This window comes from Scyliorhinus torazame, chromosome 19 (assembly GCF_047496885.1).
Source record: "Scyliorhinus torazame isolate Kashiwa2021f chromosome 19, sScyTor2.1, whole genome shotgun sequence".
NCBI classification, from domain to species: domain Eukaryota; kingdom Metazoa; phylum Chordata; class Chondrichthyes; order Carcharhiniformes; family Scyliorhinidae; genus Scyliorhinus; species Scyliorhinus torazame.
The window spans coordinates 131,852,543-131,878,681 of NC_092725.1; the positions used below are offsets into that span (position 1 = coordinate 131,852,543).

At 41.3% G+C, this 26,139-nt stretch overlaps 1 protein-coding gene across 5 annotated transcripts in view; it reads left to right on the forward strand.

Moving 5' to 3' along the window:
* cttnbp2 (cortactin binding protein 2) overlaps positions 1 to 26,139 on the forward strand; it is a 208,846-nt gene that overhangs the window by 92,385 nt on the left and 90,322 nt on the right. For 3 of the 5 annotated variants that reach the window (XM_072485237.1, XM_072485238.1, XM_072485242.1), the window contains exons 3-6: positions 11,108 to 11,347; positions 11,679 to 11,786; positions 14,447 to 16,208; positions 18,605 to 18,808. In XM_072485237.1, the coding sequence (XP_072341338.1) occupies positions 11,108 to 11,347; positions 11,679 to 11,786; positions 14,447 to 16,208; positions 18,605 to 18,808 (2,314 nt within the window). The remainder of the gene's footprint in view (positions 1 to 11,107; positions 11,348 to 11,678; positions 11,787 to 14,446; positions 16,209 to 18,604; positions 18,809 to 26,139) is intronic. The other 2 variants (XM_072485240.1, XM_072485239.1) reach the window with 2 other exon arrangements.

Below are 26,139 nucleotides of genomic sequence, written 5' to 3' on the forward strand. Positions count from 1 at the left end.
AGACGTCTTATTTTTAAACAGTGGCGCCTAGTTCTAGATTCTCCGTCAAGAGGAGGCGCCCTTTCCGCATCCACCCTATCAAGACCATTCAGGATCTCTGATGTTTCAATCAAGTGATGATGTATAATAAAAATTGCAATATAAAATAATTTGCATTATTTTGCAAAAGAAAGGGGGCAAAAGAATTGCATATTCCTTATCAAACTGAAACCCGTATAAAGAAAACTAGAATTAAATCTACAAATACATAGTGAAATTGTTTCTCTATAGGTAATGCAAGAGTTACTTTGTGGATAGCACCCATCCTAATATCTTAATTTATTTGATATTCTAAGCCATAATTTGAAGGCAGGATGTTTGGAAAATGAGAGTGAAGTAAAATCTAATGGAAGTGAGCAGTTAAAAGCTGTGTGATTTTTTTTGTTAGCTGTACAATAAAAAGCTTTTAGATGATTTTCTTTTCCATCAAGTAATTTTGAAGTATCGTCTGCTTATCCTAGTTCTTTTCAATGTAAGTAGTGCTGTGTGAACTGCAGCCATAATACATGACCAGAGATCTGTGAAAGTAATGGGCTCCCTTTAAAACCTTGTACATTATAAGATCATTGTTTGTAAAATTGATTTAAATTAGGAATGTTTTAAAATGCAATAACTCCTGTCTGATGAGTTGTGATTTAGAAGCTACAATGAGTACATGGCAGCCAATGTGAATGATTCGTTTTAGCAGTCCAGCAAATTCAGCAATTCTCAAAGGTCATAGCTCGCTTTTCTTTCTGTTCAGTTCTATTGTTACAAATTCTCCAGGCGTAAATGGGTAGACAGCATGTTTTAAAAAAAAATTCTTCCCAGGATGTGGGTGTTGCTGCCTAGGCCAGCATTTATTGCCCATCCCTAATTGCCCTTGAGAAGATGGTGGTGAGCTGCCTTCTTGAACCTCAAGCCGTCTTTATGCTGAAGGAGCACCCACAGTGCTGCTGGGAGTAACGTTCCAGGAATTTGGCCCAGTGACAGTGATGGAACGGTGATATATTTTCAAGTCAGGATGGTGCGGGGCTTGCAGGCGAATTTGCAGATGGGGGTGTTCCCATGCATTTGCTACCATTGTCCTTCCATGTGGTGGAGGTCATGGGTTTGGAAGAGATGTCGACGGAGCCTTGGTGAGTTGCTCCAGTGCATCTTTTAAACGGTGCACACATTTCTGCTCCTGTCCGGTGGTGGAGAGAGGGAATATTTAATGTGTTGAATGGGGTGTCAATTAAGCGGGGCTACTTTGTCCTGGATGCTGTAGAACTTCTTGAATGTTGCAGCTATATTCATCCAGGCAAGAGGAGAATATTCCATATTAAAGGGCTAATCACAGCGATGTCCACAATGACGTGGAATGAAAGATTTAATCAAAAAACGTTTCAGAATCTCCCGTAATTGTGACTGTCAAGGAACAACGGTGTACTTACATGGCACTTTCTCTGGACATCCCAAAGCAGGTTACAGCAATGCCTTGGAAGTGTAGCCACAGTTAATTTGAAGGGAACACAGCCTCTTCATGTACAGTGATGAATAATCAGATCATCTGTTTTTGGTGGTGGTTGTTGAGGAATAGGTTTATCAGAAAAGCTCCCCTACTTTACGTTGTCATTAAATTTCTGCATCTTCTTGAGAGGCTAATAGGACATTAGCTATTGGCTTCTCTTCCTGTGCTGGACTGAGGTGTAAACCTGACATGTGCTCAGTTCCTTGAGTGGGGATAATCTTTGACCTTTTTGAAGAGCAAGAAAATATTTGATAAGATGAGGACAAATGTTGAGTTGTTTTATTTTCTAGCACTCAAGCATACAGCACAGCAGTTGTGATCAGATTCTGCTCGGTCAGTACTGACTTTCCTGTATGTAATACGGTTAATGTCACCACAGTCTCAGAGGATGTTTTTTGAGAGAGCTGACTGATGGCGATTTAGCTGATGGTCACCATGCCTCAGGCGAGGGGCACGGTTGAGAAGGCGGGGCCTTCGTGAATAACCTCAGCCGGTAATGGGATTGAACCCATGCTGTTGGTGTCGCTCCGCATCACGAAGCAGCCGCCCAGCTAACTGAGCTACCGACACCTCACCCCTCCCCCAATTTAAAAAAAAGCAGTGAAGCTTTCTCACATCACTGGCTTGACTTAAAATAATGCAATTCTTTTCCAACCTTCTTGCTACTTTTTTTGCCTGACTGACCTTTATTTAAAATCAATTTGACTGCCTGTGGCTTTTGTTTCTGCTTCTTCAGTCTACCCTTTTTGTTGCTAAAAGTGAGCAAAGCATTTTTTCCAGCGAAATGAATATGTATCAATTGTTGATTATTGAATTGCTTGTTATTTAGCCTCTGGCGAAACAGAATTGGTTTAGCACACTGGGCTAAATCGCTGGCTTTTAAAGCAGACCAAGGCAGGTCAGCAGCACGGTTCAATTCCCAAACCAGCCTCCCCGAACAGGTGCCGGAATGTGGCGACTAGGGGCTTTTCACAGTAACTTCATTTGACGCCTACTTGTGACAATAAGCGATTTTCATTTCATCTCATTAGTATTTTTAATCGGCGATCATCACAACAACGAAACAACTTATATTTGTATAATGCCTTTTTAAGGAAAAAGATTTCCCAGGATGTTTCGCAGAAGCATGGTAAACAAAGTATGACAAAGCCACGTGAGCTGCTGAGGCGTGATTTAAAGGAAGCAACTGAGGTAGAGAAAGGAAGCAAGTGAGGTCGGGAAGCTGAGAGGGTTAGGGAGACAATTCATGAGCTTAGAGCCGAGGCGCCTGAAGGCACAACCGGCAATGGTGGAAAACATTGGGGTTGCGCAGGAGGCCCTGGGGGGGGGGGGGCTGGCGTTGTGGAGCTGCAGAAGATTGCGGCCGGGAGGGACAAGGCCAAAAAAGGATTTGGAAACGAAGATGAGAATTCTGAGCTCAAAACGTCGCTGGACTGGGAGCCACTAAGTCTGCGAGCGCAAGGGTGAGCTCAGCTTTTTCTTAAAGCTGTATGAATTCTCCCTGCTTTAAACAAACATTTAAAGTGGGTCTTTTTCCAAAAACCTTTCTGCAGAAAATTGATCAAAAACATCCTGAAAGTTGTCGAGAGTTTTCTTTTTTGACCATTGGAAAATGAGTGAAAAACAGACTTCATTCACTCTCCTCCATTAATGCTGTTGGTCAGGGCTATTCTTTGGACAAATTTTAGGAATAGAAGAGGACTTTTGTTCCGACAGCCTGCCCATTTTGATTGGCCTATGTCCTTCTGCAATATCCTCCAAACCCCATGTTTTCAAACATAACCAGCTGTACATGAGGCGGTGCTATGAAAGCAATAGGAGCAGGCAAAGGCCATCGGTCTCAATCAGCTTTAATCCTCTTTGGTTGACTTTTTCAACCCTGAGACGAGCTGTAGCAGAAACTGGAAAATGAGAACAAAGAACTCGTTAAAAAAAGGATTCCACAATAATATGCGGCTTAAGTTAGGGGAGAGAAGAAATTACTAAATACTACCTGACAGTCAGTTTCTGTTTTGACATAGAACATACAGTGCAGAAGGAGGCCATTCGGCCCATTGAGTATGCAGCGACCCACTTAAGCCCTCACTTCCACCCTATCCCCGTAACCCAGTAACCCCTCCTAACCTTTTGTGGTCACTAAGAGCAATTTATCATGGCCAAGCCACCTAACCCGCACGTCTTTGGACTGTGGGAGGAAACCCACGAAGATACGGGTAGAACGTGCAGACTCCGCACAGACAGTGACCCAGCAGAAAATCGAACCTGGGACCCTGGCGCTGTGAAGCCACAGTGCTAATCACTTGTGTTACCGTGCTCATGTGCTTATTAAGGTGAGTGATGTTATTGCAGAGTAATGGCACCTTTTCTACCTAAGACACTCCCAGGGACATACAAAGCTCCTTCCACTCTGCCCCAACAAAGATCCTCAGCCCTACCTCTGCTGCACTGCACTGCACTGGTGCGATTTTTCATTTTGCACATTAGTGTCTCTGAATGCTGAATTAGAACTGTTTAGCAGATCCAACATTCTTTGCAGTGTTTGCACAGCAAATTTAACACCAAAGGTGATTTGAAATCCAAGCCTGTTGCCATCTGTACGATGATGTATTTTGGAGAGTTATGATCTTGTGAAAAGTTTTAATTGAACACTTGGTAAATATCTCTCAGCATTTTTATCAGAAAGCCATGGCATGGTGTCTTCCTGTACTATCCTTTGTGTTATCTATCTGTTGCAGTAACAGTTTAGATTTGTCAAAAGAAAATTTGACTCTAGACCCCACGTAAGGGGAAAGAGAAAATGGCTACATGACAGTCAGTTTCTGTTCATGTCAACCTCTTGTGCTTATTAAGGTGAGTGATGTTAGTGCGGAGGAATGGCACCTTTTCTACCTAAGACACTCCCAAGGACACACACAGCTCCTTCCACTCTGCCCCAACAAAGATCCTCAGCCCAACCTCTAACTGGACTGGTGTGAAAATTGTTCCTGGTATGAGGGTAATGTTGACACACTTTTTTTATGGGTCTGGGCTTTCTTGCTCTGATGAACCTTGCATTTGAGTGGTTTCCAAATTCAAAAGGATTTGAATACAGATTGGAATTGCATATAGGTTGGATGGGTCCTTCATTGAAGAGCTTTAGCAAATCAATTGGCTTTGAAGCTAGCAATCAGCAGCTTCCTTATTCACAATCTTTCAAGTGCTGTCTGCAGATTACTCTTGCTTATTAAATTTTATTTCACGACTTGGTACCTGACCTCAAGATTGATAGTCCAATATCATGATCAATACTGTTATTAAGTTAGGCAGAAAATTACTTCTTCCCAAATGAAAGAAATTCTACATTGATTTCTTAATAGTGGACATTAAAAAGCAAGGTAAGTTCCTGGATTCTTTTCCACTCAATGGCAGGAATACAGATATAATGTCTCCTGTTCTGTTCTGGTCTGATGGCAATGGTGCTGACGTCCCAGTTTGGAAAATTAGTTTTCAGAAATATTATTTATAACCGCGATACCGTATTTTCTCATGTTTTGCCTATTTCCTTGAGGCCTTTTCTTGTCACTCCTTGGCCAAGAGGTCGGTCGTCAATCTCTGAGATCTTGCAAATATTAACCCGGTGGTTATCATTATCATGTTAACATTAAGTCTTGTCAAAAAGGAGTGAGGGAGAATTTTAATGACTCAGACTCCAGTTTTCCACCAGTTTAATGACGCACATTAAACTGTGTAAGGAAATCCTTACACAAGGCAAAGTTATCTTTTAAAAAAAACCAGCATGTGCTAGAAGTGACATGCATTCCTACCAGGAACCCATTCTCTGCAAACAAAAGGAATATGTTTTGCCGTGCAACTTTTTTGTTTTAATTGCCCAAAAGCATGGGGAGTCTATAGTTCCTTGTTGCTTTCTCCATGACAATGTATGTCAGAGTTAACTTGCCAACCATTCAGCATCCTTTTCTCTTGTTGTCTTTTGAAATTTGGCATTCTTGTGATTGTCCTGATGATTGCAAGATTTGACAACATGACTCTCTTTTAAACAATGCTCAGGACATTTTTTTTTAACGACTGGTGATTAAACATACAGAGAGTACGGAGGACAATGGTAGCTATGGGAAGGTTCTTAAATTATGGGCAAGGTGTTAAACATGGCATAAGGTGAAATTTGCGTCTAATTGTCTATAGTATTGACCTACATCCAGGTGTGAATGCTTGTGAACAATCAAGTGACTCTCCATTAACTATCTCGTGAATTATGTCCAGATTCGCTGCATTTCATTGGTATTGCATTTGAAAAACAGCTGTCCAAATCAAACCTTATTGACTGTAACTGACAAAAACAGTCCTAGCGCAACATTTGATGGGTAATGAAATAAAATGGACTTGGATATTTTGCATCTTTCCTATGGTCTAGTGGTATAGATCACTGAACTGGTGGATCAAAAACCTAGAGGAATGCTCTGGAGTTACAGGTTCAAGTCTCACATGGTCAATGGTTGAATGTGAATTCTAAAATAAACCCATTCATGGATTCTGTGACAGTGCAAGGCAGTGCATTGTTTTAAATCAATACAGACCGCTGGAGTGGCAGTGTTATCTATATGGCAATTTTTCACTGGACTCGGAATCCACAATTCTGGTTTGTTTATTACAAATTTTGTTACATTGATCTCCAAAATAGTTTCTGTGCAAAATGAGCATATCAATAATATTGAAATTATTCTAAATTTTGGAGATATGCCATCATCAATGGACATCCTAATTCCTGACCTTAATGATGGAGGAAGGATTATCGATGAAGCAGCCAAAGATGTTTGGGCCTCTGACACAGGTCTGTGGAACTCTGTGATGTTCTGGCGTTGATATGATTGGCCTCCAAAAACCATGACCATCTGCCCTTGTGCAAGGTATAACTGCAGCCAGTGGAAAGTTTTCCCGGAGTCCCATTGACTTCAGTTCTACTAGTGCTCCTTGATACCACACATGTTCAAATGCTGCCTCGATGTCAAGAGCAGTCACTCTCACCTCGCCTCCGGAGTTCCGTCCTATTGTCCATGTTAGGACCAAGGTTGTAATGAGGCCTGGAAGTGAGAGGTCCTGGCAGAACCCAAACAGAACATCAGTGAGCAAGTTATTGGTGAATAGATGCCACTTGATAGCACACCCTCCGCTGTAGTGAAATGTTTCCTCCATGAGAAGATGGAACAAAGTATCCAGAAGGAACAATAGCAATTATTCCTGCCAGTGCTGTCATGCACTTATGTAACTGTGCCAGATCAGTTTTGTGAGGGTGCAGTGAAGTTGGTTTTTCCATTCTATTTGTATTTTGACCACCTGCTCCATGCCCCAGTTTGGCAAACATCTCTTTCGAGACTTGGCCAGCTAGGTCAATAATGATGCTATCAAACCATCGTTGTTGATACACATTGAAACCCCCCCACCTTTGCTATCCATAGTGCTTCTTGGTGTTCAGCATGGAGGAATACTGATTCACCAGCGGAGGGGAAGGTGGTAAATGATAATCAGCAAGCGGTTTCCTTGCCTTTACTTGTCCCGATGCTAAAGACTGCGTGGGGTCCAGAGTCCATGTTGAGGACTCCCCCGGGGCCACGCACTCACCGCTGTATAACAATGTGTCATCCCCACTGTCCTGCCAGTGTGGCAGAACATATACAGGAGGAGTCTGAGACATTGGCTGAAAGGTATGCTTCTGTGAGTTTCAGAAGCTATTTCAGGCATTTGCTTGAGTTTCTCTTTAGAGCAGCCATCCCAATTTTGGCCCAGGTATTAATGACAAGGACTTTGGTCAACTGAACTGGATGATTGAATCCGGAACCTAGGTTGGTGCTAGGGTGCTGGTCAATCACTGTTATACTTGTACAGTTTTGGTTTGGTGATAACTAATTTGGCGACTTCAGGTCAGTTGAGAGTCCGCATTATTGTGGGTTTGTCGCCTCTATAGGCCAGACCAGTTAAGGGCCGCAGATTTCCTTCACCAAAGGAAGGACATTAGTGAACCAGAGATGGGTTTTTCACAACAATCCAGTCAATAGATGTACTAATACTGGCACCAGTGTTTTCTGCCAGATTAATTTGATTATCTGAATTTAAATTCCCCAGCTGCAGTGGTTGGCTGTAAACTAATCATTAATCCAGGCCTCCTGTTTACTAGTTTAGTAACATAATTCTCACTGCTGCTGGATCTTTGCTGTTTCTTTTTTTATTGACACCATCAAGTGAGCAAGTACTCTATATCATTCAACATGCATTCAAATGCAAATTCATTAAGTTAAAAGTTGGTTACCTGAGCTTAACTTTTTTAATTAAAAAAAAAAAAGTAAATTTAGAGTACCCAATTCACTTTTTCCAATTAAGGGGCAATTAAGCGTGTTCAATCCACCTACCTTGCACATCTTTGGGTTGTGGGGGCGAAACCCACGCAAACACTGGGAGAATGTGTAAACTCCACACAGACAATGACCCAGAGCTGGGATCGAACCTGGGACCTCGGTGCCGTGAGACTGTAGTGCTACCACTGCACCACCGTGCGGCCCTCTACCTGAGCTTAACTTAATAGCTTTTATGAAAATATATTTCAGGCATTCTATCTGAACCAAAGTATTGTGTGCACCTTTCTATGTGTATTGATATGTTTTCTCAAATATGTGCTAATGGGTGTACAATATATTGAAGAACTGCTTCCAGATCGATGCGAATGCTGTTGAAGTCTGTCGCTTTCTTGGCTTTTCCAGCTCATGAAAGCTGTGTTTAAACATCTGGACTGAACTGGTTGACTGGCTCCTTTGTTTCTTAATGATGTAAGGTGGGAAGCCTGCACAGTTTGGGGAGAGATTACAGGTCTGGAATTCACTTAGCAACCATGAAAATGCCAGATGTCCAAATTGCCCCACAACATAGCCTAGCAGGCAGTGTGATAGCCCTGTTTTTAAAAAAAAGTGATGCTCCTAAACCGAGAATTTTGTCCACAGTGAAGGCTAGTTATTGATAATCCGACTGCAATGAAAAATCCACCTCTTAGAATCTCATAGAATCTACACTGCAGAAGGAGACCATTCGGCCCATCGAGTCTGCACCGGCTCTTTGAAAGAGCACCCGACTCAATCCCACACTCCACCCTAGCCCCGTAACCCAGTAACCCCACCTAACCTAAAGGCAATTTAGCATGGCTAATCCACCTAACGTGCACAACTTTGGACTGTGGGAGCAAACCGGAGCCCCCGGAGGAAACCCACGCAGATGCAGGGAGGACGTGCAGACTCCGCACAGACAGTGACCCAAGCCAGGAATCGAACCCGGGACTCTGGAGCTGTGAAGCAACTGTGCTAACCACTGTGCTACCGTGACACCCGTCTTGTCAGGAGGAATATAACATTTTAGGATTCCGTTAGGCGTTGAAGTTCAAATATGAACATCTGCACTATGCATGAAGATTATCAGTGTAGGATAAAGGTGTGTCAATTTCTGTAATCTCATAATTAAACAGAAATGGAACCTCGAGTGGTTGCAGGGGGGAGGAGAGTGTGAAGATTGATTTACAAAGACTTATAGGCTCCAAACACATAGGGATGATATTTCCTCCCATCAGATGTGCTTGTTTGTTAAACTTTATTTTCATTTAACAAGCATTGGTGATCACATTTGGGTAGCAGCATATGTCTAGTCTGTCTTCATACAATAATTTGAACAGACTTGATGGATAATACTGGGGCCAAAGAAGGCATACGAGTTCAACACTCCAATTATCATATTTTGGGATTCATTTTTCCATGTTTAAGTGCTTCGTTTTAAAGTACAGTTGATCTGCGTGGCTGAAGATTCACTGTTCATATAAACATGAAGAACCAAGAACTCTCATCACGTAATGATAAGCAGAACAACTTACAGGCAAGTTAGATCCCAGGATAAAATTGAAATGGATTACTTTTCTTCAACTCAAGCCATTGCAAATAACCAATGCAAATTCTAGTTACATTTTCCTTGTTGAAATGTTTTTATCCCCACAGCAGTCTCGGATTATTAACTGTCTGCTACTGAGTCAAATTGTAAATGTGGGATTGACTAGCTGAATAATTTACTGAGTAAAGTTGAAGTTTGAGTGAGGATAGAGAGGGTGGTGAGTTTAAAAAAGCACGCTGTAGCTATGAATTATGGATCTCTTACTGATGTCATTGTTGGCAAGAATCTTAGCACAGTTTAAGAGAGAACCCATTGGGTTGAAGTGGGGGGAGGGGGGGTGGAAGATGGAGGGTGAGTGGCGAGGTGAAGGAGAGAATAAAAGAGAAGAGAACAAAAGAGAATAACATTTTACTATTTTAGCATTGTCACTAATGAGTTTAATGTTGTGCTCTTAAAATAATCCAGTTATTTCACATACCCTCTACTTTGCATCTTCTCTGTATAAATCCATGAAAGCGGCAGGGCATCACAGGGCACATTCTCCTTCAGATTACAGAAATATGCATGAGTAACAATTGAGACATTTTGCTTAAAATTAGTAAATTGAAGTACCTAAATATCTGCGGAAAGGAGCCATTATTTATTTTAGCGTCATGGGTCCAAAATCCTTACATAAATGAAAATGAAATGAAAATTGCTTATTGTCACAAGTAGGCTTCAAATGAAGTTATTGTGAAAAGCCCCTAGTCGCCATATGCCGGCGCCTGTTCGGGGACGCTGGTACAGGAATTGAACCGTGCTGCTGGCCTGCTTTCAAAGCCAGCTCTTTAGCCCTGTGCTAAACCAGCCCCAACCAAGTCACTCTTAATTACTTTTCAAAATCCCTTGGCGATCGCGTATTTTGAAGCTGTGTGTTCCAGTGTTTTCGTTAGTAGGCTGTTAATTACAGAGGAAGAACAGGCACTTTTGTAAAAAGGAGTTTGAACTTGATGCATCCCAGTTTGAAAAACAAAAAAAAGTCGAACGTGCGGATGGTTATTTAAGCGCACACTGGTGGGAATTGAAAGTAACAGCACGGCAGGGAACATACCAGCTGTTAAGAATTCAGTGCTGAGCATTAGTCGTGGATCTTTGCTAGACTGATTTTCCCAGACTGGTTGATGCACGAGTGTGATTAATCCCAAGCACCTTATTAAAAGAGAATCATGATGTCATTCAGATGTGCCAAAATACAAAGTACTGACATATATATGTAAATTGGCTGGATTTTGAATATCATAAGTTATTATTGTCTGTAAGGAAATTGTCCCAATTAATTAGGATCAGTGCAGAAGTTTTAGCACCGAATCATATAAGAATTAATGTATTTGAAAAATGTTAAAGGAAATGGAAACGTTATCTGATATTCCATATTGGTTAGGTAATAGACAAAGTTCATAAATACTCTATACAAATAGCCAAAGCATAATACTTCTATTGAAAATGCAGTATAAATGGAGCAAAGATAAATGAAGATGCCCCATATGTATCTGTCAGGGCAACCCTACAGACAGTGCTGTTTGTTTCATCACTGTGTTCTCAAATAGGCATGATTTGTAGTAAATCTTAAAAATTCCGTTTCTGGATTTTATGCTAATGCTATTTAATTTGTTGTCATTTCAGTCTCGTCGAAAGGATGTTTTTATACAGGAACGTTATGGGAGGTTTAACCTCAGCGATCCTTTCCTGGCTCTCCAGAGAGACTATGAAGCAGGTGGCGGTGCTGGTAATGATGGCAGCAAAGATAAGCCGTCCATCTGCACCAGTCCCCTATCCATATTGGAAGTAGTCATGGGTCACTGCAAAAAGATGCAGGAGCGAATGTCTGCACAGTTGGCTGCAGCTGAAATTCGACATCGAAAGGTGGGTGGTAGGGTTTACCTAAATGGTTTTCATTGCCAGCCAGTTATCAGCGCAAATTAAATCATTTGCTGGTTTTGAAATGTCTCAATTGAAAGAGTAATGTAGCAAATCTGTTACTCTGCCCTGCACATCCGAAGCCTTTGAATATCTTGAGTTCTTCAAAATAAAGAAGTTGGGTGAGAGACATGTTTGTTCTTGGAGGTTGCCAGCTCAAAACACAGCCATGCTGTTCATAATTAGGCCAGAATTCACGGTTCATTTAAGTTGAGCCCTATTTATAAAATCAGGAAAAGGGTTTCACAGAGTGTGTCATTACTTTTTCATTTGTTAGGTCATCTTGGACTTTGAAGAGGAGAGGCATAAACATGCCCAAGATGCAGCCCAGGGAGATGATGTTACATACATGCTAGAGAAAGAGCGTGAACGGCTTTTACAGCAGGTGTGAAAATAAGACTTGCTTGAAATTATAGCAACTGACTTTCTGAGTTGGCAGATTGGAATGATTTACAGCTTTGATTAGAATGTTACAAAAGCCATTTAGTATTCTCGAGAATTTGAATGAAAGGGGAACCTTTGCTGGAGTAATAATTTACAATAGTGGTGTGTGCCAGATAAAGTTGCTCTTAGCTGAAGACTCAGCATAACTTGATCAGCTACTTGACATCTGAACCTTTTTTTTTCTCCACTATATCTGTATACCATGTGCTTAATGTGTCAGACGTGAACAGTATTCATAACAGGGCTACAGAATTAGGACAACCAGCAATTATACATTCTTTGAACAGGATCAGTCCCCGATAAAATGCCTGCAAAGATGTGTTGAGTGATTAATTTTTATAAATGGAAAAAATATACAATGAAAATGTAAGCCATACTAAAATCTAATAATAAAATATGTGCAAATGGCTTGATTGGATGAACTACAGATCTTTATATTTTGCTTTCCTAACCCAAGTTAAATCCCCAATTAGACCACTTTGTCAGTTCTTCACCCACTATACCCCAACCACATACAATTCCCTGCTTACTGAATAAGGAACAGGTATAATTTCAAGCCTCTGTTAATAGATTGACCACATGCCACCGTTTCACAGGAATGCTGGTAGTTCTCCTAATGTCCTGACCAGCATTGCTTTCTCAAATGCTACCACAAAAAGCATGTTAACTGGGCATTTGCCTCCTTGCTATTTTTTGTTTTAGATTTTGCTTTGCTGTGCCCTGATGCTTTGACTAATCCAGTTCCACTGAATAATAATCTCTGCTATCAATTCTGTTAACATTAATTTACATGGGTTATTACAGATTACATTTTAATAGAATGTGTGTGGCTTGTACTTTTATTGAATGTTTCAAAAGCTATCTAAAGACTTTGCCAGTAATCTCCTGCTAGCAGTGTTTATAAATTAGCCCTGCTATGACCTGGAATGTTCTCCATTTATATTGTGGCGTTATCAAACTGTTCCACAGTAATTATTTCCCCATCTGTAATTGTGTTGAATTAAGCACTTAAAAGAACACTTCAGCATCTTTAAAAAAACTACAGTTAAAATCTGTCTTCAATGCACCCCTAAACATGCGCATGTGTTTTCTTTCTGCTCCTCAATATCCCACTTCTGAATTACGTACAATTTAGATTAGTATTAGATCTACCTCTTTAATATTCTACTCAAAGTGATGAAACAGTTAGCCTCGCAAGCATTCCAGTCTCTTGGAGATAGAATATCTCTATTTTTGCGAAATAGAAAACCTGCAGAGCAACAGAATGCAACTGAAATTAGAGTGCAACCTGGTCAAGTCATTTCCACAAAATATCCAAGAAATTACGTCATTCTAATGTGGACTTGGTGTGAAGTTTTTTTGGCAGCAGTATGTCAGCAGTTAAAAGATTAATTGATCATAACTGTTGCTGCCACCATTCTTGATCTATGAGCATGGCTGTGTTTTATTTATTTTTTGGTGCATGTTTGTTGAGTGCAGGGACATAATAGTTTTCCCTTATGGATAATGTATTGAGTAATCAGAGGACTCCTCACAGGTTAATTTAAAATGATTACAGTTGCACTTTATTGATCTGTATCCTTTAAACATAGGATATATGGCACAAACCTGCTATTTGGTCCAACCAGTCTATGCTGTTGTTTATGCTTCGCTCTAGCTTCCTCCCATCTTTTTCCGTTAAATCTGCCATCTTAACACTTTTCCTTCAAACGCTCGTCTAGCTCCCCCTTAAACGCATCTATACTATTTGCTCCAACCACTCCCAGTGGCAGCGAGTGCCACCTCCTTACCACTCTTTGCATAAAGAGATTTTTTCTGAATTCCCTGTTCAATTTCTTGGTGACTGTCCTATATTGATAACCTCTTTCCCCACAAGAGGAAACATTCTCTTGGAGGAGCATTTTGTTTTGGAGATCAAACCTGTGGGTCAAGGCAGAACACCTTGGAAGGGGGGGGGAATTTTTTGTAAATATCCAAAGTTTTAGGATCACAATTTTATTTGTTTAAATAATGTGATTTTATTTGTCAGCCTGAGCCGCCTGTATTAAATCAAGATAGTTTTGAGCAGAATCTGCAAACATCTAAATATCTTCAGTGGAAATTAATATGATGCAATATTTATATTAAAACCTGAAATTTTGACATTAGTGAATAAGAGATTTATACCTTTCCTTCTCTGTCCATCTTCACAAAGTCTTCCAACTTTTTAAAATTAGAATTGCCACAGTTGCAGTAAGTTACAGGCATATTTGTTCATTATTTTGAATCTGTAATGTAGCACCAATAACTTTTTAAATCAAAGTAAACAGTTTGGAAAATATCACGTCTAGGAGTGTACCATTTAAACCATGCTTAATATGTAAATTGCTTGTCATAGTTTGGCACAGTCAATTCTTATAACAAATACTTATAAGGAGTCTTTGTTTTTATCCTGTTCCATTGAACCACCCAACATACTTTATGTTGAATCAGAAGTGCAATACTTTCTACAGTAATAATGATTTTTATAAATCTACAAATAAAAATATAGATAAAAGGCACTACAAAGAGCTAGTAAATTGCATAGATGAATGTTAATTCATTGTTATGAACTCTTTGCAGGTGGAGTTTGAGAAATCTCAATTGAAACAACTTGAGGCAGAGAATAAAAAGTTGTCCATGCAGTTTGATGAAGAACGAATGAAAAATAAGCAACTTGTCATGATGCTGGTGAAAGAGTGCAAACAACTCGCTGGTAAAGTAGTAGATGAAAGCCAGACACTAGCAGAGATCACTAAAACTCTTGATGAAGAGCAGACGAAGACCACTCAATTGGAGGAGGAATTGGTGGCCGAGAGAAAGAAAAGCCTACAGATGGAGGCAAAAATGGAAAAGCAACTCTCGGAGTTTGACATTGAAAGGGAACAGCTGCGTGCCAAACTTAACCGTGAGGAAAACCGTACCAAAGATCTGAGATTAGAAGTTGAGAGTTTTAAGAAAACGATTGAGCTTAATTGTACAAAGGAAGGTGGAACTACTTCATTGACCAGTAATTTAAATAAAGACCTGACTATTGGATATGTTAAGCAAACTATGTTGTCCATTGCTTCCCAAACAGAAACCTTTGTGGATATTGCCACTGAAAATAACACTAAGAAGACAACCTTAACAGTACCTGTTAAACCCTCTACCATGAATCCTCTATCAGCGGGAGGCACAAAATTGAATATGTCTAGCAATACAGCATTAGTAAAACCAATTGGTGATAAAATGCCACCAACAACTAATTCAGAAGAGATTATATCCACAACACAAACCAAAGTTGTTCCTTGCAGTTTGGAGAATGGACCATCAGTCAGCACCGGTCCAGTTCCTTTGTCTGGGGCATTACCACACTTGGTGGGCAGTACATCCCTTGTGCTGAGCAATACCATAGTTCCCTCTCCTCCTTCAGGCACGTCATCCCCATGCTCTTCACCAGGGGCAACAATGCAGAGTTTAAGTTCACCAAGTACAACTTTGCAGCCAGGATTGAGCCCAAGGATTCAAGCTGCTCGATTTAAATTTCAAGCGCAAACTGTGGACCAGGAAAAGCATGCCAGCGTTGCAGCAGGGTCCTCGTCTCGTGATTTATCTCCCACTAACCGAGATAATTCTCCTGCCAAACAGTTGGCTCGGAACACTGTCAGCCAGGTCCTTTCAAGATTCACAGGTCCACCAAGCATAGTAAAGCCTTGTACAAACAGTGCATCCCCATTTGGCACAGAAAACCGAAATCTTACTGTTAGTAACTTAAAACCTGGATTGGCACATCCAGCAACAGGTGAGGGCTCATCTTATCCACAGGTTGTTGGTAAAATTACCAGTTCCTTGAGCGTCTCCCCTGCTGGATTAAAATCTCCCACGGGTGCAAGAGTCGACCGAGGAAATCCACCACCTATTCCTCCCAAAAAACCAGGACTGTCACAGACTCCATCTTCTCCTCATCCACCACTAAAAGTTTTTATGGATGGGAGCCGTTCTCCAACTGTGGGGTTTAATACTCGGATTGAAGGTCGAAACGTGGCCTCGCCCTCTTCCAGTCCACATCCAGGAATTAAGGGAACTAGTGAGGAGGTTCTTTCAAAGACAGCATTGCCACAATTGCCACCTAAACCAGTGGTGGATATAGCATCTGCTGGCTGTGCTGTCCCTGCCGTGGCTGCATCTCAGGTGGGTGCTCGGCCTTCCTTATCCCCAGAGCTGAACCAAACAGCATGTTCAGAATGTTCCCTCATCATCACCACCATCGCCTCTCGCACCTCCATTGACCTTGCTAGTACAACCAAAAGAAACTCATCCACTAGACCATGTGACACAGACAATCTACTGATCACACCATCAGGTAAAGGGATTGGAATACTATTTCAATTCTTCCTTCCATTGCAACAAATCTGAGGATAAATGTCTTTCCTTCGAGATATTACTAATTTTGTTCACCCATAGTCTAAAACAAGGCAAAAAATTCAATCCAGTTGAAACACAAGTTTAAAATATTGTTCAAACAAAAGCAAGCTTTTTGAATTGGTTCATTCCAGGTGTTCACATAAATGCAATAATATGTGTGAACCACTCTGAAACCATATAAATTATGTGAACAGTTTTTCCTTCCCCAAATAATATATTTTTGCTCTTGTTCATTAAAGACTGCGAGTGAATCTTGAAGTGTTTCCATATTTGCTTCCATTGTCACAGATTTCACTGGCCATAAACTTGCTAAGTCTTCATCTAAAAAGAGCATCATCTTCATGAAAAATCCATAGCATAAATGTAAACAAGAGGCTTAATTTCTTCTCATAGGATGCCGTCCAGACCCTGAGTAACATTTAGCGTAACACTTTCAAGAGGCTGTGCCACTTAAAAGAGGAGATTCATCTGTGCCTCAGTGGGCTAATGGACCACCTGCAGCAGAGACCTCCACTCCAGTGGAAGAATCTGCCAACCGTGAGCCATGCAGTTCATACGTATATGCAACGGGGATCCAATGATGTGGAAAATGGGGGTGCGGATCTTTATGATTTTTTTTTTTTAATGATCTCGCATTTTCAGATGAAGATTTGGAATTTTCTAGAAATAATTTTCCACCTGATTTTTTTTTTTTTAAAGATTCAATTTCCTGTTGCACTAGCCTTATTGAAAAATATTAGTGTCCATATTATGATTGTTTTTTATATCCAATCTTAATTGGCATTAAGGACAAAGAAAACAATGACTTATTGGATCTTAAATTAACCAGCTCTATCACTCGCTGATGCTGATGCCAGCAGTTGTATTTCTATCCCTGAGACCTTGTGATCAGTGCATGTCATGCAGCGCCTTACGAAGCTCCACCTCAGTAACTGAAAAATTTGCAACCCATGCAGATCTTAGCTCTTTGCATTATTAAATGATACTGAATGTAAAATTGCATTACCTTTTGTCCCTTTATGCTATTGAGCACTAACACTCCCATACATGAATTCTAACCAATCAGCCATATGTATTAATTGTTTGCGCTAACCCTTTGCACATGAGTTTATTTTACACTTGCTGAACATGCTTTCCTTTCTCGTGCACAAAGCGAAATATAATAGAATAATCTTGAAGAAGGTGGATTGTCATTATAACATCTCTTAAAATACCGAATGTACTGTATCTGAATCGTATTAAAATTCAAAAATGCTCTTTAATAATCATGAAACCCAGGCACATGAAAGGTTGCAAATAAAAAATTGCACTTGTTGCAGTCTGCCTGCATTAACCTAGTTGCTTTATTTGCATTAACAATCTGTCATTGATTTTTGGGCATACCTAATTTGAAGGATGTGTGATGGGTTAGTTGAAGGGTGCGCAAAGGCTTCCGTGACCTCTGCAATAAGCTTCACTCATTTAGCAAACTTGCCTCCGAATCAACAGATTAATGGTGTGAAATAAATGTCTAATTAAATACTCAGATAATGGTGTAATAGTATTAATGCCCGTTTACTATTAATCCTTTTAATGTGAGCACCTCCAAGTACCATTTGTAAATATAATAAGAGTGCAATGATGATCCAGTGCAAGACGTTAGAGATGTATACCATAATTTTTTTTAAATATCCTGTTTTTTACTGGATGCATTTTTCTATTGACTAGTTTCTTAAATCATTAAAATATGTACATAATTTTCAGAATGCATGCTACTGAGTATACAGTTAACACATTAGCAACTACCCATTAAGTGTTCCTGTATGTATAATGCCATTAGATGTTTTTAATTGTATTTTTGCTGTTTCAATTCTGAAAAGCTAATCACTTAAATAAAAGTAATAACACCTCAGTCCCACCAAATAGATGTATTTTTATATAATGTGGCATTTGGAAAATGTGAAAATAATTAAACTTAACAGTTCCGTTGCCATGACTTATTAGATTGCTAAAGTGGATCTTTTGGGAAATTGTTTCAGATAATAAAATTTTCATTATGCAACATTCAATCCCAATCTCTCATCTGTTTAAAATGCTCATATTATCAATATACAATTAAGATACGCACTAATTTCAACAATGCCAATGCATTGTAAAATATAGCCAGTCTGTTTCTATAATAAAATGTTAGTTTTATTTTTTTCCAATGTGAGAAGTTAGACGGAATAAATAAAAACGCTGTGACTGATCGTTGATTGTAACATAGCTTGTTTTTCTCCTCTGTGTTGCAGTCATTGTGCATGCAAGCAGATTTTAATCAGTTTCCCCCTATAAATTTTTCACTTTAACTCACAGGCAGGTGTCCCTCCCTAACTCCTTTGTTAATGTCTGGTGGTCCTGTCCCCCTGGGTGGCAGGTCCACCCTGCTTCACCAAGCTGCTGCCCAGGGAAATGTCACTTTATTGTCAATGCTGCTAAATGAAGATGGAATTGATATTAATCACCCTGATGAGGAAGGTTCGTCTGCCTTGTATTCTGCTGCTAAAAATGGATACACAGGTAAGGTCGTTTCATTATGATTGCTAGTTATAAACTGTTAAAATGAGCATTGCTGCACTGTACTTAAAATAACAACGTAAACATGTTTCTCATTTTGCGATTTGCAATTTCATTCACAATGAAGCATAGTAACGTAACTTTTAAACCGGTTTGAGCGCAGTTTGTGATGAAAATGCTCACTTTGATCTGCTTTTCCTCTTGTGACATTGCTACTTAGCTCATACTAGAAATACGTATCAGACTATTACTTCAAAAAAATATATTTTATCAACATTTTTTCATAATAACCACAATCATATAGAACAGTTGACCAAAGTTACACAATGGAAGAATGAGACTAACAAGTAAAAACACATTAATCCCAAAAATCAAAACCCCCTAAGAGCTGACGGTGACAAGCTCTTTAAAATAGGAGGTTGGTAGAAGGATTATATCTAAATGGCTGTCACCTTAGATATAATCCTTCTACCAACCTTCTAATGGTGAACTTAACCTTCTCCAAATGTAAGAACGGCATGAGGTCACCCAACCAGGCCGAGGCACGAGGAGAGCTCCACCCAAGCAGAATTCGTCTCTGGATTATCCATGGGATTGAAGGCGAGGCCATTCACCTTCACCCCCTGTCTGATATCCCATAAAATAGTCACCAGTGGACATGGATCCAAATCAACATTGAGTATCTCCCACACGGTGTTGAAGAAAGAGGCCCAAAAGCTTACCAACTTGGGACCAGAACAAATGAGTGTGGTTAGCCGTCCCCCCTCACCGAGAGCAACACTCACACTTGTCCTCCACCCCAGAGAAAAATCCGCTCATTCTCGCTTTAGTCAGATGCGCCCTGTGCTCCACCTTGACGTGGCGTTGACCCTGTGAAGGGCCTCACTCCATACCTCATCATCCGGAATGGGACCCAACTCGTTCAAACTCACTCAACGGAGCTAACTGCGCTGAGAGGATACGCCCATGTACGCCCAAAATAGTCCCCCCACCAGATCCGGCCAAAAGCAAAATCCTCTTCAGCAGAGAAGAGGGTGGTGCCAAGGGAACGGAGGGAAAAGCCTTGCCCAAAAAATTAAGAATCTGAAAAGACTGGAACTGGGCAGTTGAAATTTCTCCACCAGCACCTTATAAATGCCAAACCACTCCTCCACAACCAGGTCTCCAAACCCTTACCCTTCCATGACTTAAACGTCAAGTCCAAATCCGCTGGCAGGAAAAGGTGGTTATTGCAGATGGGGACTAGTGAAGACAAGGAACAAAGCTTAAAATGCTGCTTGCACTGCTTCCAGATTTTCAGGATGGACGACACCACTGGGTTTAGTGAAAATATTACTGAAGCGAAAGGCAACGATGTGGTCACTATTGCACCAAGGCTAGAAACCGTGCAGGAGCTCGTCTCAATTTGTCCCCACATGGAACCAGGATCACTGAACCACAACAATATCATCTGAATATTGGCTGCCCAATAGTAAACAATAAATTGTTTATATAAGCCCCCTGATTGCCTATCTCTTTGGAGCAAAACCGCATGGATCCTTGGAGTCTTACCGTCCAAATAAAGGAGTGCATTAATTTATTGACTTTGACAAAAAAGGACTTGGGGGAAAAAAATGGGGAAAAAGAAATAGAAATCTCTGGAGTACATCCATTTAAAATTTTCTGAACCCAGCCCACCAAGGACATGGGAAGGTTATCCCACCTCTAACTCTGACTTGACACCATCAAGCAAACTAGTATAATTTAATTCATGAAGCAAGGCCCATTTGTGGGCCACCTGAATCCTGGAATAACGAAAGCTAGTCTTGGCAAGACGAAACGGTAGCCTCCCCAGTTGGGCTCTCCTTCCTGGGGGGTTGACTGGGAAGCATTCACTCTTGTCCAAGTTACCAGCTAAAACTCCCAAGCAACTTCATTATCTCGTCCACTGAGGATACTGGGTATCAAGGAGGGGAAAAGGACAATGTTTAGCAGGTGACATATATTGACCTCAGAGACCCCCAAAGCGACGATGCCAGCTGGACAGTGCTGGGCTTGCACCCAGGTGGCACTGCCAGGGTGCCCGGGTAGCACCAGCAGTGCCAGGCCACCACCCTGCCCAGCATGCAGCTGAAGGCCTCCAATCCCCTGGTAGACCCCCACGAGTGCCGTTCCATCTGGGCCCCATTTGTGGGGATCAATGCTGAATGGCACCCGCCGAGGTCTCCGACGGAAAGGGAATGAATCCCAAAGCCTTAGGAACCTTGAATCTGCACATTAAAATGAGACCACCTGTCTCGCTCTAATATGCAGATTTACCAAAAAGTGACCCCGCCCACAATGGCGGGACTTGCGTCGCATTGTCTCGTGACATCGCGTTGGATCTCGTGAGGCATTGCAAGCCGGATAGATCTGGGAGCGGGGCCTCCTGGCTTTTTATCACCCACGCTGCGCTGTGACAAGCAGCTTTTCCAGCGCAGCGTAGCCTTTGGACCGCGCCCATAGAAGCAGGAGGAGGCCATTCGGCCCTTCGAGCCTGCTCCGCCATTCATTATGATTATGGCTGATTGTCAAGTTTAATACCCTGATCCCGCCTTCCCTCCCCATATCCTTTGATCCCTTTTCCCCAAGAGCTCTATCTAATTTGTTGTTGAAATTACACAATGTTTTGACCTCAACTACTTTCTGGGGCAGCAAATTCCACAGATTCACCACCCTCTGGGTGAGGAAATTTCTCCTCATCTCAGTCCTGAAACGTTTACCACTTACCCTCAAACTATGACCCATGGTTCTGGACTTCCCCACCATTGGGAACATTCTTTCTGAATCTACCCTGTCTAATCCTGTTAGTATTTTGTAAGTTCCTATGAGATCACTTCTCACTCTTCTAAACTCCAGTGAATGTAATTCAAACCGACTTAGTCTCTCCTCATATGATAGTCCCACCCTCCCAGGGATTAGTCTGGTAAGCTTTTGCTGCACACCCTTCATAGCAAGAACACCCTTCCTCAGGTAAGGACACCAAAACTGCACACAATACTCCAGGTGAGGCCTCACCTATACAATTTCAATAAAACATCTCTAATCCTATACTCATCCTCTCGCTGTGAAGGCCAACATACCATTTGCCTTCTTTACTGCCTGCTGTACCTACATGCTTATTTTCAGTGACTGATGCACGAGGACACCAAAGTCTCATTGAGTATCCACTCTCCCAATTTATACCCAATTAAATAATAATCTGCCTTCCTATTTTTGCTACCGAAGCGGATGACCTCACATTTATCCACATTATAATGCATCTGCCATGCATGTGTCCACTCACTCAGCCTGTCCAAATCCCACTGAAGCATCTCTGCATCCTCCTCACAGCTCACCCTCGCACCCAACTTTGCATCATCTGCAAATTTGGAGATAATACATTTAGTTCCCTCGTCCAAATCATTCATATATAATGTGAACAGTTGTGGTCCTAGCACAGATGCCTGCGATACCCCACTTGTCACTGCCTGCCAATCAGCGAAACACCCATTTATTGCAAGGTGGAAAAGTGCTTGAACAAATGGGAAATGGTTAAAGATGATTATAAACCCCATAAACTATAAAGTCCTTATACGATCAATGTTTAACATAAAAACTTGTTACACTGATTTAAAAAAAAAAAAATTAATGGCATCATTTAACAATTTTGAACAGTTCATAGAAACATTGACAAGAGTATCAAAGAAACTAATAAAATAAGCTTACCAGCAAATTACAGTAGAATTGCTACATGTGCAGACTGATGGAGTTCTACTTCTTTTAAGTATGTTTTTGTGCCTGAGGTAAGGGAATGATTAGAAATTCTCTTTCATTTCTAAGTAAATGTTACTTAATTATTGTCTGGAAGTGTCATGCAGACACGGAGACCGCCCTGATAATTAGCATGTCACTAAAGGCCAGGGCACGTTGGGTGCCTCTTGTTCAAAGCATCAGCACTGAGAATACACTAGTTTGCTGTGGGCAAAGAAAGATAGGCAGGAAGACCATACGTGTATGCGTGCTCCCTTCAAAAGTATAATGCAAAGATCAAAGTCTAAATGTTCAAAATATAACTCATCAAGGCTGAAGCTGATAGGAGATTGGAGTCCTGTGAAGGCAGCTGTAGAAATGTGACTCCCAAGGCTGGGCCAAAATGTGCACGCGGAATATCTGCTATTTTTTAGTTTCTCGGTCACGTTAATTACCGTGGTTCCTACTAACTGTTTCCCCCAGTTGGATTATTAGCATGCTACTTAAACACGTTCATTTGAAAAAGCACAAAAAAGAATGTTAAATTTTAAATCTTTTTTGTGCAACGGATCATTGTTGTAAAAATCCCTCGATGAAAAATTTTGAACACAAATGTTGTCGTAATTTGAGGAGTTATTGTTAAATGCAAAGATGTACATTTACTTCTGTGCGCTAAGTGGCAAATTCTGAAAATCAATGTTTCTAAACCAAATAGCATTTTGGGGACAATTTTTAAAAAATGCTTATTTGCAGTAACGGTATTGTTTTAGTAAGTGGCATGTCCCACGGTTGGTTGATGAATATTTTAATTTTGTATACTCTTGGTGTCATAGATGGGGAGAGAGACTTCATACAGCCACCTAGTGTCAGAACATACAATTACATTGCGACGGCCCACATAACAAAATTGAATGAACCCAACACAAGAAATAGGAGCAGGAATAGACCATGTGGCCCATTGAAACTGCTTTGCCATCCAGTGCGACCATGGCTGATCTTTGGATTCAACTCCATTTTCCTGTCTGCTTCCCATATCCCTCAATTAAGAACATAAGAATAGGAGCAGGAGTAGGCCATCTGGCCCCTCGAGCCTGCTCCACCATTCAATGGGATCATGGCTGATCTTTTGTGGACTCAGCTCCACTTTCCGGCCCGAACACCATAATCCTTAATCCCTTTATTCTTCAAAAAACTATCTATCTTTATCTTAAAAACATTTAATGAAGGAGCCTCTACTGCTTCACTGGGCAAGGAATTCCATAGATTCACAACCCTTTGGGTGAAGAAGTTCCTCCTAAACTCAGTCCTAAATCTACTTCCCCTTATTTTGAGGCTATGCCCCCTAGTTCTGCTTTCACCCGCCAGTGGAAACAAGCTGCCTGCATCTATCCTATCTATTCACTTCATAATTTTATATGTTTCTATAAGATCCCCCCTCATCCTTCTAAATTCCAACGAGTACAGTCCCAGTCTACTCAACCTCTCCTCGTAATCCAACCCCTTCAGCTCTGGGATTAACCTAGTGAATCTCCTCTGCACACCCTCCAGTGCCAGTACATCCTTTCTCAAGTAAGGCGACCAAAACTTAACACACTACTCCAGGTGTGGCCTCACTAATACCTTATACAATTGCAGCATAACCTCCCTAGTCTTCAATTGCGGCGCACATGGCACAGCGGTCAGTACTGCTGCCTCACAGCGCCCGGGACCTGGGTTCAATTCCGGCCTTGGGTGACTGACTGTGGAGTTTGTACGTTCTCCCCGTGCCTGCGTGGGTTTCCACCGGGTGCTCCGGTTTCTTCCCACAGTACAAAGGTATGCGGGTAAGGTGGATTGGCCATGATAAATTGCCCCTTAATGTCCAGGGATGTGCAGGTTAGGTTATGGGTTTAAGGGGGTAGGGCGGGGTGGAGACTCGTAAATAGGCAGAGTGCTCACTCAAAGGGTTGATGCAGACACAATGGGCCGAATGGCCTCCTTCTGCACTGTAGGGGTTCTACGATTCTAATTCCCGCTGAGATCTGACATTTTTCTGGCCCAGCCTCAAATGTATTTAACGATAAAACACCTACAACCCTGTGGGCTGGGGAATTCCAAAAATTTGCAACCCTTTGAAGTTGATTCTCCTCGTGTCAGTAAATGAATGGGATGTTGATATAACAATATATAGTGGAGAATGCTCACATAAAATCATGACTGAACCGTAAGAGGAGTAATCTTTGTGACAGGAAATGCCTGGCCACACTAGAATTTTAATATGTCAATATGAAGATCCTTTATTGGAGGATAGTTGAAATCATAAGTTCGAATGCAGTACAATATGTGACAATAGAGATGAAATTGTAAAAAAAAATCCAGCTCGAACTACAGCCAACAAAACATATTGGTCTTTCAAAAGTCATGCATGTGTAATCAATTCCGCTGCAGTCTCTTCTAAAATGTACAAAACATGGGAGCAGAAGTAGGCCATTCATGGATGATCATCTACCTCTACACCATTTCTTCCCACTATCCCTATATGCCTTTATGTCATGAGTATCCAGAAACCTATCTTGAACAAGCTCAATGAGTGAGCCTCCACAGCCTTCTGTGGTCCAAAGATGCTTTCAGCACTCACAAACAAGGGCACCCAGGTGGTTTTGGACATCAACATTTCCCAACCACCCTCCATTTAAGAACAAAGAACAATATAGCACAGGATCAGGCCCTTCGGCCCTCCAAGCCTGTACCGGTCATGATACCAACCTGGGCCAAAACCCTCAGCACTTCCTTGTGCCATATCCCTCTATACCCATCCTATCCATGTATTTGTCAAGGTGCCTTTTGAATGCCGTTGATGTATCTGCTTCCACAACCTCCCCTGGCAACACGTTCCAGGCACTCACCACCCTCTGTGTAAAAAAACCTGCCTCTCACATCTCCTCTAAACCTTGCCCGACAGCCCTCTGGTGACTGACCCCTCCACCCTGGGAAAGAGTGCTTGCCCACCCACTCTATCCATGCCCTTCATTAAATTGTAGACTTCTATCAGGTTGCCCCCGCAACCTCTGTCGTTCTAATAAAAACAGTCCGAGTCTATTCAGCCTCTTCGCACAGTTAACACCCTCCAGACCAGACAACATCCTGTTAAACCTCTTCTGCACCCTCTCCAAAGCCTCCATATCTTTCTGGTAGTATGGGGGCCGGAATTGTGTGCAATATTCCAAGTGCGGCCGTACCAAGGTTCTATATATGACTTGTTAGATTTTATACTCAAAATACTCTGCCCTACCAAAGTGGATAACTTTACATTTATTCGGATTCTATTCGATATGCCATGAATGTTCTTGACCAGTTCATTCAACCTATCCAAATAAGGCCCATGAGGCCTTCTTGCAGTCTCCTCACAACTTGCATTCCTTCCTAATTTTGTGTGATCAGCAAATTTGGAAATGTTACATTTGATCCGTGCATCCAAATAATTTATGTAGCTTGTGAACAGTTGTGGCCCCCAGCACTGATCCTTGCAGTACCCCACTAATGACAACTGCCTACATGAGAGTGACCCATTTATTCCGACTGTTTTCTCTCTGTTAATCAATTCT